This window comes from Staurois parvus, unplaced genomic scaffold (genome assembly GCF_062004578.1).
Source record: "Staurois parvus isolate SC_StPar_1 unplaced genomic scaffold, SC_StPar_1.0 ptg000015l, whole genome shotgun sequence".
In the NCBI taxonomy this organism is placed as follows: domain Eukaryota; kingdom Metazoa; phylum Chordata; class Amphibia; order Anura; family Ranidae; genus Staurois; species Staurois parvus.
In genome coordinates this window covers 7,438,811-7,452,844 of record NW_028317811.1, presented here as the reverse complement: position 1 = coordinate 7,452,844, position 14,034 = coordinate 7,438,811, and the positions used below count along the sequence as shown (strand labels likewise).

The window sequence follows — 14,034 nt, the reverse complement described above, 5'->3', positions numbered from 1 at the left end:
CAGATGGCAGCACAAGGCTGCATGCACAGTCACAGGGAGCACCGTCCTTCATAAGTCAGTGGGCCAAAAGACATTATCCTGTGTACATTGGGAGCTGTTCAACTGGTGCTAGTCTGACCATGTGCGTTACCACTTCTGCTTTTTCATCATGGACAGCAAGTTAGAACAAAAAGGAAGCATAGAATTCTGCATAAAACTGAGGTGTTTGACATGATTCGGCAAGTTTACGGTGATGTTGCAGTAAGTCATTTTGAAGAATTTTTGAGTGGCACATGCACTTCAAGAGCAGAAGAACATCATTGGAAGACAAGAGATCGGGAATACCTTCAGTGAACTCAGCTCCAAAAATGCCCTTTCCCTGAAGATGAAGATTCAGCTCTAAGGTCATCGTTTTGACAACATTGCAAAGATTCAGTGATTTGCCCACATTCACACAGAATTTCACATTTGCTCTTTGCTCTAACTTGCTGTTCATGATGCAAAAAGCAGATGTGGTATTGCATGTGGTCAGAATAGCACTAGTTGCACAGCTCCCAATGTACACAGGATGATGTCTTTTGGAACACTGACTTATGGAGGTCTGTGCTCCCTGTGACTGTGTGGGTAGCCTTGTGCTGCCATCTGTTAGTGTGTTACAAAACTAGTTTTTTGAAACTTTTTGATACTGCCTCATAGTATTGGTAATATTGTAAATAATTTAATAGCTATAATATATTTGTATTTATTATTTTGATTATTTACACTACAGCACATAAAGGCCTAAACAAGGGGACGTTAAGACACAAGGAAAAAATCTTCGTATTTGACTCATTTTCTTAAACGTTGATTGTATTAATGTTTGAAACCATTTGAGGTACTGGAAGGTTAGCTGAGGTTTTTTTTTTTTCCAATGTTTGCATGTGTGTCTGTGTCTGCCTGCTAGAGATGTGTTCCAGTACACATTGGACATGTTACTGTCATAAGAATGCAGTTATTTGGCTCAGCTTGGCCTTTTTTCTATCCAAAGCTAACAAATCGTTTTGCTTGACTTCTGGAAGCTCTAGTGCCTTTATTACAATTCTGTGTCTCTTTAGGGGATTTAACAAAATGGCTATAGATCAGAAAGGGACCCTAGCAAACATTTCTGTGCTGTTTGTAGCCATTTGCACATGTATTGCGTCTGTTACAGGGTTACAGCAAAACAAGATGTACCAGAAACGAAATCAACTAAGCCAGCCTCTGACGCAAGCATTCAGAAAGAAATCCGAAAACTTAAAGAGGCTACCAATGATATCAACAAGCAACCTATCATAGTAAGTGTGGGGGCTTCATGTGCACTACAGTGGTGTTATAGTAGGTGTGGTAATGGTAGGATATCTATTATATTAATAATGAAAATGCTGTAGTGACTTCTAAATGATTTCTAGAATTTCAGTGTAGCCAATGTATGGTACTATAGGGACATGATAGTTGTCAGACCTGACAAGCTTATCGCAGGTCATATGAGTTTTTTTAGTGTTTCCCTGTATTATATGAAAGCTAGTACTTTCCCTTCTGCTACTGTGTTGTAAAGACACTGCACTCCTCAAAATAGTGAGTTTAAATAAGATCCCAAAAGCAGATGTTCACACATTCCGCTATAATTTATTCTATAAGGAAAAAACGAACGCTTGTTCAAAACACAGTGAAACAGTCACCTGAAATAGGTGTATCACAAAACAAAATAAATTTAAAGTCTAGACAGTGAATGCAGCATTGGTCCCTCACTGCCTCTAAGTCCGAGAACTGAGCAATCAAACAGTCCTGATTACTCAGTTCTCGGTCTGTGAGTCACCGGCACCCTGCTCTGCCCCTCCATTGCCTACTGAAGTGCTAGGCTGTAGGTGGGCTGGAATGGCTGGCTCAGTTTCCCAGCGACTCGCTGAGAGGCTGAGCCAGCTACTAGTCCAGTTATCTGAGTGGATCCCGACATTAAAGTTGGGATTGATCCAGAACCTAGACCAGCTCAGTGATGTCAGCCAACAGTGGACTTTAGCCCGCATTCGGCTGAAAACAGGTCACAGGAGTGCAGACCGAAGTGCACTCCTGTGACCCACAGGAGAAGTAGGTCCAAAAGAGCTCTGGGCCCTACTTCTCCTTTTTGATGGTATCACCAGCAGAATTAAACCAAACAGTCCAAATACTCTCACATTAAAAAGTGCAACTATGATCAGCAACATGTAAAACTTCTAGTGCAAATCCATGCAAAGTCATCTGTAGTCTGCCAACAGAAAACCACCAGGACGCCCAGCAATCACATGGATAGAAATGCTGTGCTGTGATCACATCTTGCATGATTCGTCAAGTTTGACTTCTTTAGGAACCCATCGTAGTAAGTGTGGGGGCTTCAGGTCATGTATACTACAGCGGTATTACAGCATGTTTGATAATAGTAGGATATCTTATTATATTAATCGTGAAACTGCTGTAGTGACTTCTAAATAATTTTTTAAAAATATCAATGTAGCCATATTTCTGTAAATTGCAATGTATGGTCCTATGGAGTCATAATGGTTGTCAGCCCTGGAAAGCTTCTCACAGGTCACATGTTTTTTAGGCTACTTTATCTATACCACTTACTGGAAGTCATTATCTTTCTTGTGTCAGGATGCTGGACAGAAACGATTTGGTGCCATATCTTGCTGTGTGTGTGGCATGCTGTATACTGCGTCAAATCCTGAAGATGAGGCACAGCACCTTCTCTTTCATAACCAGTTCACCAGTGCAGTAAAGTATGTGGTAAGCACTCTTTATTGTATTGTCTTACTCTTTTTCTTCAGAATACAGGTAAAGTGTGTGTCTGTGTGTGTGTCTGTGTCTCACAGAAGTGAGTACACCCCTCACATTTTTGTAAATATTATATCTTCATGTGAAAACACTGAAGAAATGACACTTTGCTACAATGTAAAGTAGTGAGTGTACAGCTTGTATAACAGTGTAAATTTGCTGTCCCCTCTAAATAACTCAACCCACAGCCATTAATGTCTAAACCGCTGGCAACAAAAGTGAGTACACCCCTAAGTGAAAATGTCCAAATTGGGCCCAATTAGCCATTTTCCCTCCCTGGTATCATGTGACTCATTAGTGTTATAAGGTCTCAGGTGTGAATGGGGAGCAGGTGTGTTAAATGTGGTGTTATCGCTCTCACTTTCTCATACTGGTCACTGGAAGTACAACATGGCACCTCATGGCAAAGAACTCTCTGAGGATCTGAAAAAAAGAATTGTTGCTCTACATAAAGATGGCCTAGGCTATAAGAAGGTTGCCAAGCCCCTGAAACTGAGCTGCAGCATGGTGGCCAAGACCATACAGCGGTTTAACAGGACAGGTTCCATACAGAACAGGCCTCGCCATGGTCGACCAAAGAAGTTGAGTGCATGTGCTCAGCGTCATATCCAGAGGTTGTCTTTGGGAAATCGACGTATGAGTGCTGCCAGCATTGCTGCAGAGGTTGAATAGGGGGGGGGTCAGCCTGTCAGTGCTCAGACCATACGCCGCACACTGCATCAAATTGGTCTGCATGGCTGTCATCCCAGAAGGAAGCCTCTTCTAAAGATGATGCACAAGAAAGCCTGCAAATAGTTTGCTGAAGACAAGCAGACTAAGGAACTGGATTACTGGAACCATGTCCTGTGATCTGATGAGACCAAGATAAACCTATTTGGTTCAGATTATGTCAAGCATGTGTGGAGGCAACCAGGTGAGGAGTACAAAGACAAGTGTATCTTGCCTACAGTCAAGCATGGTGGTGTGAGTGTCATGGTCTGGGGATGCATGAGTGCTGCCGTCACTGGGGAGCTACAGTTCATTGAGGGAACCATGAATGCCAACATGTACTGTGATATACTGAAGCACAGCATGATCCCCTCCCTTCAGAGACTAGGCAGCAGGGCAGCATTCCAACATAATGACCCCAAACACACCTCCAAGACAACCTCTGCCTTGCTAAAGAAGCCCAGGGTAAAGGTGATGGACTGGCCAAGCATGTCTCCAGATCTAAACCCTATTGAGCATCTGTGGGGCATCCTCAAATGGAAGCTGGAGGAGCGCAAGGTGTCTAACATCCACCAGCTCCATGATGTCGTAATGGAGGAGTGGAAGAGGACTCCAGTGGCAACCTGTGAAGCTCTGGTGAGCGCCATGCCCAAGAGGGTTAAGGCAGTGCTGGAAAATAATGGGGGCCACACAAATTCTTTCGCTTTAGGGGTGTACTCAACTTTTTGTTGACAGAGGTTTAGACATTAATGGCTGTGTTGAGTTATTTTGAGGGGACAGCAAATTCACACGGTTATACAAGCTGTACACTCACTACTTTACTTTGTAGGAAAGTGTCCTTTCTTTCTTCAGTGTTGTCACCTTTAAAAGATATAATACAATATTTACAACAATGTGAGCGGTGTACTCGTGTGTGTCTGTCTGTCTGTCTGTCTGTCTGTCTGTCTGTCCTCAAAATGTGAATGTTGTATAGACTGGTGCACCTCGCCTTCCTTTGCATTCCTACTTGCTTTGCACAGGTGCAGGGAACTAGAGACAGGCACTCTTACCAAAGCAGCCAACTCCTTGCTAACAGTAATGTTGGACATCTGTGCGGCAAGAGGGTCTGTCTGACATTGCAGCTAGTGTTACAGGGCAACTAAGATTTTGGGGCAAAGTGTACATGTACTTTGTCCCATCAGGATCTAAATAATGTAAAAAAAAAAAGTTGCAATTCTGCTTTAAGCGTCATAGCTGTATATCTGTTGAGTGAGATTTAAGGCACTGCTGCCTTAGTCTTACCAGGTTTGACGTGAGATTTGGTGATGTCACTGCTGTGCTTCTCACTGTTCTCATTCCTGGAGTGTCTGATATAAGGAAGAAAACCACCTCTACACAGAGACAGTGCAGGCATGGTAAGTCAGTAATAGGAATAGATTAGGTGCAAAGAGTCCACGGCATTACTGATGACTAGTTCTTTGCCCTCTGCCTTCCTAATTTTGGGCACAGCGTCCAGAATTCAGTTCTTTACATTGATTTATTTTATGCAGGGCTGGAAGAAGGAAAGGATTGTGGCTGAATATCCAGATGGGAAAATCATAATGGTGTTGCCAGATGATCCTAAATATGCACTTAAAAAGGTAGTTGCAACTTTAACTTTATTATTTTAAGGAAATAAAAGTGAAACATTTTGAAATATAGTGGAATTTTCCTTAAACTCTAAATTTTTTTTTTTTTTTAGGTTGAGGAGATCAGAGAAATGGTGGATAATGACTTGGGGTTCCAACAGGTTCCACTTTGGCTGCATTCCAGGACAAAAACCCTTATGTTTATTAGCTCAGACAAGAAAGTTGTTGGGTGTTTAATTGCAGAACATATACAGTGGGTAATTATTGATCTTGATTCATTGTTTGGATCTGGGAAATGCTGCATTTTCTGCGTTCAATGTTTCCACATTTCCAATAAAATATTTTCAATGTAAATGTTTTATTGGTATATAGTGACTCGAGGCCACTTGCAGTCTGTCTTAGAGCTTGTTCACATGGGAAGCCAGGCATGTAGTAAAAATAGGAAGCTGAGCTGTAGTAATGCGGGTTAATCCTCCAGATTATGTAGAAAGGCTGTTTGATCCGGTCTTCTCTGATCCTCCCCTTCTACTGTCCCCAGTCCATCTGCTGAGCTCTAGGAGTCACTCTGCACTTGCTCAGTTTATTGTGTATGGCAAAAAGTTTGTTTTGTTTTCTTTGGGAGGGTGCATGTGATCAGCACAGTGCCAATCAGCATTGTCCAGGCAGAGGGTCAGGGGTTATGTAGCCTTATAGGACAGTCAGAGCAGAATGAAAACTCCTCCTACAAGCTTTAACCAGTCCTCAGCTGGACACTGATAGAAGTCATAAGACTGCTATATGCTGCTGGAAAGGTATTTAGCAGTTTACCTTTACTGAAATAATTGCATTTCCATGTTGTGTGTAATGTGGGAGACCAAACATAGTGAATTCAGGGTCCAGAGTTTAGTAACACTTTAAGCTGCAACAGCCAGATGGGTTGTACACATGATGCAGTTGTAATGTTTTGGTTTGTGGCCGCTGCAAAAATGATACTGTATGTCTTGTTCGGTGAGTAGTACTGCTGCTGAACACAACCTATTCAAGCGAAATGTGTAATGCACACGGTTGTGGTGTAGACTTTCGTGGCTAAAAAAAAGTGAGGGGGCACTGATCAATTTTCTGAAGGGTAGCATGGACTGCAACAAGTGTGAATGAGCCTTAACCATGTTCCACTGAATGCTTAAACACTTTACATTATGGTTGCTGATTAAATCTGAGCTACAACCTTACCTTCAACCTTACGCAGCTGTACAGGCATCCCTGTGGTACTGAAATTACTTTGATTTCACAACACACATTGAGCTTCTCAGGTCAAATAGAGCACTTCTCAGTTTCTGGCTGGACATCTAGCATCATCAAGCTCGTTCCTCCCTAGCCTTACTGTGTCTGTGCCACCCCTTTTATAGAGAACCTGGTTATTGGAGAACCTAATATAGAAGCATGGTTAAACCCGTGGCTTGCAGCCTAATTATGCACATCATATGAAATCCCACCTTAGGCTAATTCTCATTATTCCAAAGGCAATCCTAAAGTTATGGAGTACGTTTTGTTATGGTGGTTCATGAAGTGTATATTTATTTCCCTTTTTTTTCCAATAGGGTTACAGAGTAATTGATGATATTAATCCAGGTAATCCATCATCTGACACAGAGAAGTTATTTTCTGAAAGAGTAAAAGCTTGGAGCTGTTCTACTACTCCTGAGCCGGCAATCTGTGGAGTGAGCCGCGTCTGGGTATTCTCAATGATGAGGAGGAAGAAGATTGCTTCCAGAATGCTGGAGTGTCTAAGGTAATTATAACCAGGCTGTATAGGATTATTGGGAGTAGACAATTGCTAAGCTGTTTCCAGACAGTCTGGCTATTAACTAAACCTAAGGCTTCATGGTACAGAATGAATACACAGTGACAACATGATGGCGGTTCTAGAGGACCGTGAGAGGTAAGGTATGCTACTGAATTATTTAGAATCAGCAGAAGTTTTTGGATGGCGTATCTCTGGTGATAGATCACACAGGTGACGGAAACCTATTGTGACTGGTGAATATCATGACAATCTGGTTTTGGATCTTTCAGGTGGTGTGTGTGTGTGTGTGTGTGTGTGTGTGTGTGTGTGTGTGTGTGTGTGTGTGTGTGTGTGTGTGTGTGTGTGTGTGTGTGTGTGTGTGTGTGTGTGTGTGTGTGTGTGTGTGTGTGTGTGTGTGTGTGTGTGTGTGTGTGTGTGTGTGTGTGTGTGTGTGTGTGTCACTTTATTAGGTACACCTGTTCCATTGCTCGGTAACAACAATTGCTAATCAGTCAATCACTTGGCAGCAACTCCATGCATGTAGACGTGAAGGCAACTTGCTGACATTCAAACCGAGCATCAGAATGGAGAAGAAAGGGGATTTAAGTGACTGAACATGTCATGGTTGTTGGTGTCAGATGGGCTGGTCTGAGTATTTCAAAAACTGCTGATCTACTAGGATTTTCACACACAACCATCTCTATGGTGTACAGAGAGTGGTCCGAAAAAGAGAAAATATCCAGTGAGCAGTAGTTGTATGGACAAAAATGCCTTGATAATGTCAGAGGAGAATAGACAGGCTGGTTGCTGCGACATTTAGATGATGGGCTCAGAATTTAGAGCAAACATGAAAGAATGGCTCCATCCTGCCTTGTATCAACGGTAAAGGCTAATGGTGGTATAACTGCTTTTCTTGGCACTAGCAAGGTGTACTTAATAAAGTGGTGTTTGTGCCTGCTGAAGAAAAGTATCCCCACAACATGATGCTGCCACCACTATCTTTCACGGTGGGGATGCTGTGTTCAGGGTGATGTGCAGTGTTAGTTTTCGCCACACATAGCGTTTTTGCTTTTAGGCCAAAAAGTTCAATTGTGGTCTCATCTGACCAGAGCACCTTCTTCCACATGTTTGCTGTGTCCCCCACATGTCTTCTCGCAAACGGCACTTCTTATGGCTTTCTTTCAACAATGTCTTTCTTCCTGCCACTCTTCCACAAAGGCCAGATTTATAGAGTGCATGACTAATAGTTGTCCTGTGGACAGATTCTCCCACCTGATCTGTGGATCTCTGCAGCTCCTCCAGAGTTACCATGGGCCTCTTGGCTGCTTCTCTGATTTAATGCTCTCTCTGCCCGGCCTGTCAGTTTAGGTGAACTGCCATGTCTTGGTAGGTTTGCAGTTGTGCCATACTCTTTCCATTTTTGGATGATGGATTGTACAGTACTCCGTGAGATGTTCAAAGCTTGGGGTATTTTTTTTTTTTTTTATAAAATTACCCTGCTTTAAACTTCTCCACAACTTAATCCCTGACCTTTCTGGTGTGTTCCTTGGCCTTCATGATGATGTTTGTTTACTAATGTTCTCTAACAAACCTCTGAGGGCTTCACAGAACAGCTGTATTTATACTGAGATTAAATTACACACAGGTGGACGCTTTTTACTAATTAGGTGACTGCTGAAGGCAATTGGTTCCACTAGATTTTAGTTAAGAGTATCAGAGTAAAGGGAGCTGAATACAAATTCACACCACACTTTTCAGATATTTATTTGTAAAAAAGTTTGAAAACCATTTTTATCATTTTCCTTCCACTTCACAATTATGTGCCACTTTGTGTTGGTCTATCACATAAAATCCCAATAAAATACATTTACGTTTTGGTTGTAACATTATTATTTATTTATTTCAGGTACTTGTATAGTGCCATCAAATCTACGCAGTGCTTTACATACATATATTGTACATTCACATCAGTCCCTAACCCTCAAGGAGCGTACAATCTAAGGTCCCTAACTCACATTCATACATATACATACTAGGGACAGTTTAGACAGGAGCCAATTAACCTACCAGAATGTCTTTGGAGTGTGGGAGGAAACCGGAGTACCCGGAGGAAACCCATGCAGACATAGGGAGAACATGCAAACTCCAGGCAGGTGGTGCCGGGGGTTTGGATTCGAACCAGCGACCCTAGTACTACCAGGCAGAAGTGCTAACCATTTAGCCACTGTTGCTGCCCCATGACAAAATTTGGACAATTTCAAGGTGTATGAAAATTTTCAAGTGTGTGTGTACACACACTCACCTGCCACTTTATTGGGTACACCTTGCTAGTACCGGGACCCCCTTTTGCTCTCGTGCCTTCTTCGTGGCATAGATTCAACAAGGTGTTGGAAACATTTTGGTCCATATTGACTTGATACTATCATGCATTTGCTGCAGATTTGTTGCCTGCACATCCCAGATGTGAATCTCCCGATCCACCACATCCCAAAGGTGCTCTATTGAATTGAGATCTGGTGACTGTGGAGGCCATTGGAGTACAGTGAACTCATTGTCAGGTTCCAGAAATCAGTTTGAGATAATTTGAGCTTTGTGACATGGGGTATTATCCTACTGGAAGTAGCCATCAGAACATGGGTACACTGTACTCATAAAGGGTTGGACATGGTCAGCAACAATACTCAGGTAAGGAAGAAGGTTTTCGTCCAAGATTTTACAATACATGGCCCTGTCCATTGGCCCCTCAGTGCGGCAAAGTAGGCCTGTACCTTTTACCAGAGAAACTGCGCCAAAACATAATGTTTCCACGTCCGTGCTTGACTGTAGGGATGGTTTTCTTAGGTTCATAGGTAGCATTTTTCCTTCTCCAAACATGTCGAGTTAATGCCAAAGAGCTCAAATTTGGTCTCATCTGACCACAGCTTTGCTGCCTGTGCAAATGGACGCAGCAGCGGGGCTCGGGAGCGAGCATGCAGAGGTGCCACCATGGGAAGTGGCTTACTATGGGGGCACCTGAGAGAGAGGAGAGACCAAGAGCGCCAGCGGGGAACCCAAGAAGAGGAGGTTCTGGGCTGGATAAGTATAAACATGTTTGTTGTTGTAAAAGATATTTTTTTTTTTTTTTTTTTTTAAATAAGTAGTTTTTGCTCTTATCAAACAGATATACCAAAATGGGCCAAATAAGAGAAGCTCATTGTTGGGGTTTTCATATCCTTAAAGTTTAGCTATAGCTTGTATTCATATCAATGACAACCTCAACAGCCACTCCATAATGAACTAAAAATGTTTGATATTATGCTCTTCATTTATAATTCTAATTTTCTCCTGACAGAAACCATTTTATATATGGCTCTCATCTGAATAAGGATGAAATTGCATTCTCAGACCCAACTCCAGATGGCAAGCTGTTTGCAACTAACTATTGTGGCACCAGTCAGTTTCTAGTGTATAATTTTGTCAGCGGACCTCATCCATCGAGTTGAAGAATGGACTTCATAACTTAGTTTACAGACAGCCTGTATGTTTTCAGATGCCCCTACCAATGAACTCAGGATGTGAACACCCCAGGGGTTGTTCATGTGTTATTTTTAACTGGAATAAAAGGATTCGTTAAAGCTTGATTTTTAAAGCAAATATTTTGATATCTTTTTCTTCCAAGAGATCATGGTTCAAGTATTTTCTATACTGTACTTTAGTCATGTTTACATGCAACAAATATGTTTGTTCATAGTGGACTAAACTAATTGTAAAGATAGAACACTCTGATGAGTGTAAACTGAAGTCCTCATGTGGATATATACAGAAGTGCATGATGAGTCTGTAGACAGTCAGCAGCTGTTTGTGACCTGTGGGTTCTCTTGTTTTGTTTTAGACCAGTGACCGCTCTGTAAGCTTTTAAGAAGGAAAAGTATCATTTTTAACAGATTAAGTTTTTAATCCTAAATAATCAGTAGGGAAAATGTTGAAGTTAAAGGCATATTACTTTGGGGGAAGATGAATATTTTAAAAGGACCTCCACTTAAAACTGACAATTCAATGTTGATATGGTTATCACACTATGTTCCACTAGCTGTAAAACTCCCTTGCTGTCTTTTTTTTTTTTGCTGGTACCACTGCTTTCTCATTGAACTACAGTTCAGCTACAAAAGGTGTAGGTCCACTTTCCTTCCTACTTTCCCCTTCTCTAACACCTTTTGGACACAAAATACCTTTTTTTTTTAGGAGCGGGTACTTAGATTTGATAGGTACCTGCTTCCCCCCCCCCAAACCTCCCCCACCTCACTTTCAACGCCGCTTTCTGAGAAACATCACAGGTCCCAGAAAGCTGCAGGGACCGTTCACAAAGTGCAGCACAGCTCGAGCATGAGTAGCAGGAAGCCGGCTGTAAAACCACTAGGAGTCACAGCTGACTTTCCATAGTAAAGATGTTGGCACCAGGGTCCTAAAGACCGGTGAAGAAACCGGCCGGGTGAGGACAGTGCTGGATCCCCTGGACAGATAAGTGTCCTTATGTTAAGTCAGTGGCTACAACATTTGTAGCTGCTGACGTTTAATTATTTTGTAGTGGGGCGGTGAGGGTCTTCTTTAAATCATCATTTGGATCACAGGTAAAACCTTAAAAAAAATAAAACAACTCAGTGGCCAGCTTTTTATGGCTTGTATACCAAACTAAAAAATGCAGAAAACTGCATTTGTGTGTTTTTATCCGTGCAGGGCAATGCAAAAGGGTCACTAAACTCCATTCCTGCCCAGCAGCATGTACTTGCCTTTTCTTGCTCCCATACCTCTTTCTTTGGCCACCAGGACTGGTGAAAAATGCCCTATATAATCTCTAGGAAGGAATGAACTAAGCTTCTGAGTTATTCTGTCTCAGCAGGTGAAATAAATGCTCAGTCCAAATGGAACGTATCAGATGGCTTGTTAAGCAATCCAGGACTCCTTTACATTGCTGGAGACTGCTGTTGCCTAAAGTATTTGTAGATCTGAGTCATACACCTCATTGTGTGTAGGTGATGCTACAAAGATGTGCTTAGCCTGATAACCAGCACGGCTATTGGGAATTGGGCTGTGGCTGCCTAAAGGCTATGTAGTAGCCTTTATACTGACCTCTTGACAGATTTATTTATTTTTTATTCGAAATATTAAAGTGACTTAATGGACAGCATGGATACTTTACTTCTGGTTGAGCTGGCACAACCACCATATTCTTTCTTTAGGTGATTGCACCATTTTAGATGCCTTAGGGCTGTGTTGGTCCACAGTATGTGTACTATGACCTGCAACAGTTAACCTCTGTGGTACACATTTAACGGATCTGAAGCTTTCAAAACCAATAGGGAAGGTTCTGTGTGTGAGGGGGCGTTCACATCTGTCTAGAAGGACCATTTCTCATATATAAATTCATTTTAAGTGCTCAATAGAATTATGTTTGTTAGTATCTCAAAAAGAAATGGATGTCTGACACTCTGGGTACAGATCCTGATCATATTTGGTATCTAACAGGGTTAGGAATTGATGTGAAGGAAAGATGAGCAAATTTTAGATTTGACTGAATGTGTGCAGATTTGTTCAGCTTGCAAAAAATCTCAACCCTCCTTGCTGAGATTAGGATATCTATGATTTTTTCAAAGATCATTATATATGCTTACATTTATGTCAATCAAAAATAGCTGAAATGTCAGGTATACTCCGTGTGCTAATCTGTAATGCGGAATGGCTTTAGAAGAACATTCTTGTTCTAGTTTTAATGGCTGGCATTACACGGAGCGTTTAGACTGCATGGGTGTGCCCATAGATAACACTGACTCCACCATGAGGTTTAAATACAAAGATAGAAGTGCGTCCATCTTTCTTTCTTTCTTTCTTTCTTTTTTTTTTTTTTTGTTTTTTGCTGGAAAAATTAGATTTCATCTGTGAACTCTTCCATTGCACTGTATTTTATAAAACTTCTGTTATTTTGCTCTTGTTTTGTGAAGGAATATTGATATGAGGGACAGTACACATGAAAATGTGCATTACTCTCCGCATCTAATAATTGGCTCATGCCCATCATTTTTGCACGCTTGAAAATGAAAGAGTTGCACTTCCGATATTTTTATTCTTTGAGGTTTTTTTTAACTTACAATTATCCTCTAGGAAAAACAAATGCTTTGTCTCCGATATATGTAATTAACACACACTACTACAACAGAATGGGCCCTATTAATCTAAAGAAGAACTATGCTGCCCATAGCAACCAGAATCCCTATCTACCATTCACTGAGCATATGAAAAGGAAAAACTGGTTATTGTGAAGCAGAATTCTCTGTAAATCAGTACAGACCTGTCATACAGGCATGGTCTTTGCATTAGTCTAACTATGAGAGATGCCTTTTGTTGCCCATATTCAAATGGAATCTTTACCCAGAATCCTCTGGCGGAATTTTTTGTGCCGGGGTAGTGTTTCTGTTTGACCGAACATCCCTGCCCTGGAACTCATAGGTGTGTTGAAAGTTGGGAAATGGTTGCTTCCATCTAAGTATTCCAAAACGGTCAGATTTCTTCATGCTAGATTCCCCATAAATTACCTTTTTGCAGTAAAGATATACTCTTTTTAAATATTCTGTGCAATGTATGTATACTTATGAGGATTTCAGAGTGACACTTGTCTGCTTTTCAGTCGCTCTTTTTTTTTAAGGGTTTTTATACTGTATGTTAATAAACTGCTGTGGCCTTTCTGTAAATGTGTAGAATAATAGTTTTTTTTCCTAACTGTTTTGCTTGATTAATGGTAATAAACCAGTTATTTTGACCTTATATTTGGTGTCTTTTCTACTGTTTTTCTTCTCTAAAGAGCCATCTAAAATGTAATTGGAACAGTGTTTTTGCTACATTTCTACTGGTAATTTACTGAGTTTCTAGAGCGAGTTATTCAGCAGTTAGAAAACTGTATTTCTTAATTGTACATTAAATGATACAGGATGGGTATTTAGATACTTTAGGTTATGATGCTGCCTTCAAGCAAATCTGAAAGAACAGCCCAGTATAATACCTCTCAATCCCAGCATGCTCCCAGTTTTTTGTAAGTGTCTTAGGAGAATAGATGTTTTCTTGCTTCTGAGAGTAGAAAAACGGTTTCTTAGTTTTTATCAAAATTTATTTTACTTCTAGCAA

The 14,034-nt window shown here is 41.2% G+C and overlaps 1 protein-coding gene across 1 annotated transcript in view; it reads left to right on the top strand.

Annotated features, from left to right (window-relative positions):
• ESCO1 (establishment of sister chromatid cohesion N-acetyltransferase 1) overlaps window positions 1-13,677 on the top strand; it is a 42,408-nt gene extending 28,731 nt beyond the window's left edge. The window contains exons 5-10 of the mRNA XM_089678347.1: window positions 1,169-1,292; window positions 2,626-2,757; window positions 5,043-5,132; window positions 5,234-5,377; window positions 6,698-6,888; window positions 10,214-13,677. Of these exons, the coding sequence (XP_089534473.1) occupies window positions 1,169-1,292; window positions 2,626-2,757; window positions 5,043-5,132; window positions 5,234-5,377; window positions 6,698-6,888; window positions 10,214-10,364 (832 nt within the window). The 3' untranslated portion in view covers window positions 10,365-13,677. The remainder of the gene's footprint in view (window positions 1-1,168; window positions 1,293-2,625; window positions 2,758-5,042; window positions 5,133-5,233; window positions 5,378-6,697; window positions 6,889-10,213) is intronic.
• Window positions 13,678-14,034: the final 357 nt, after the last annotated feature.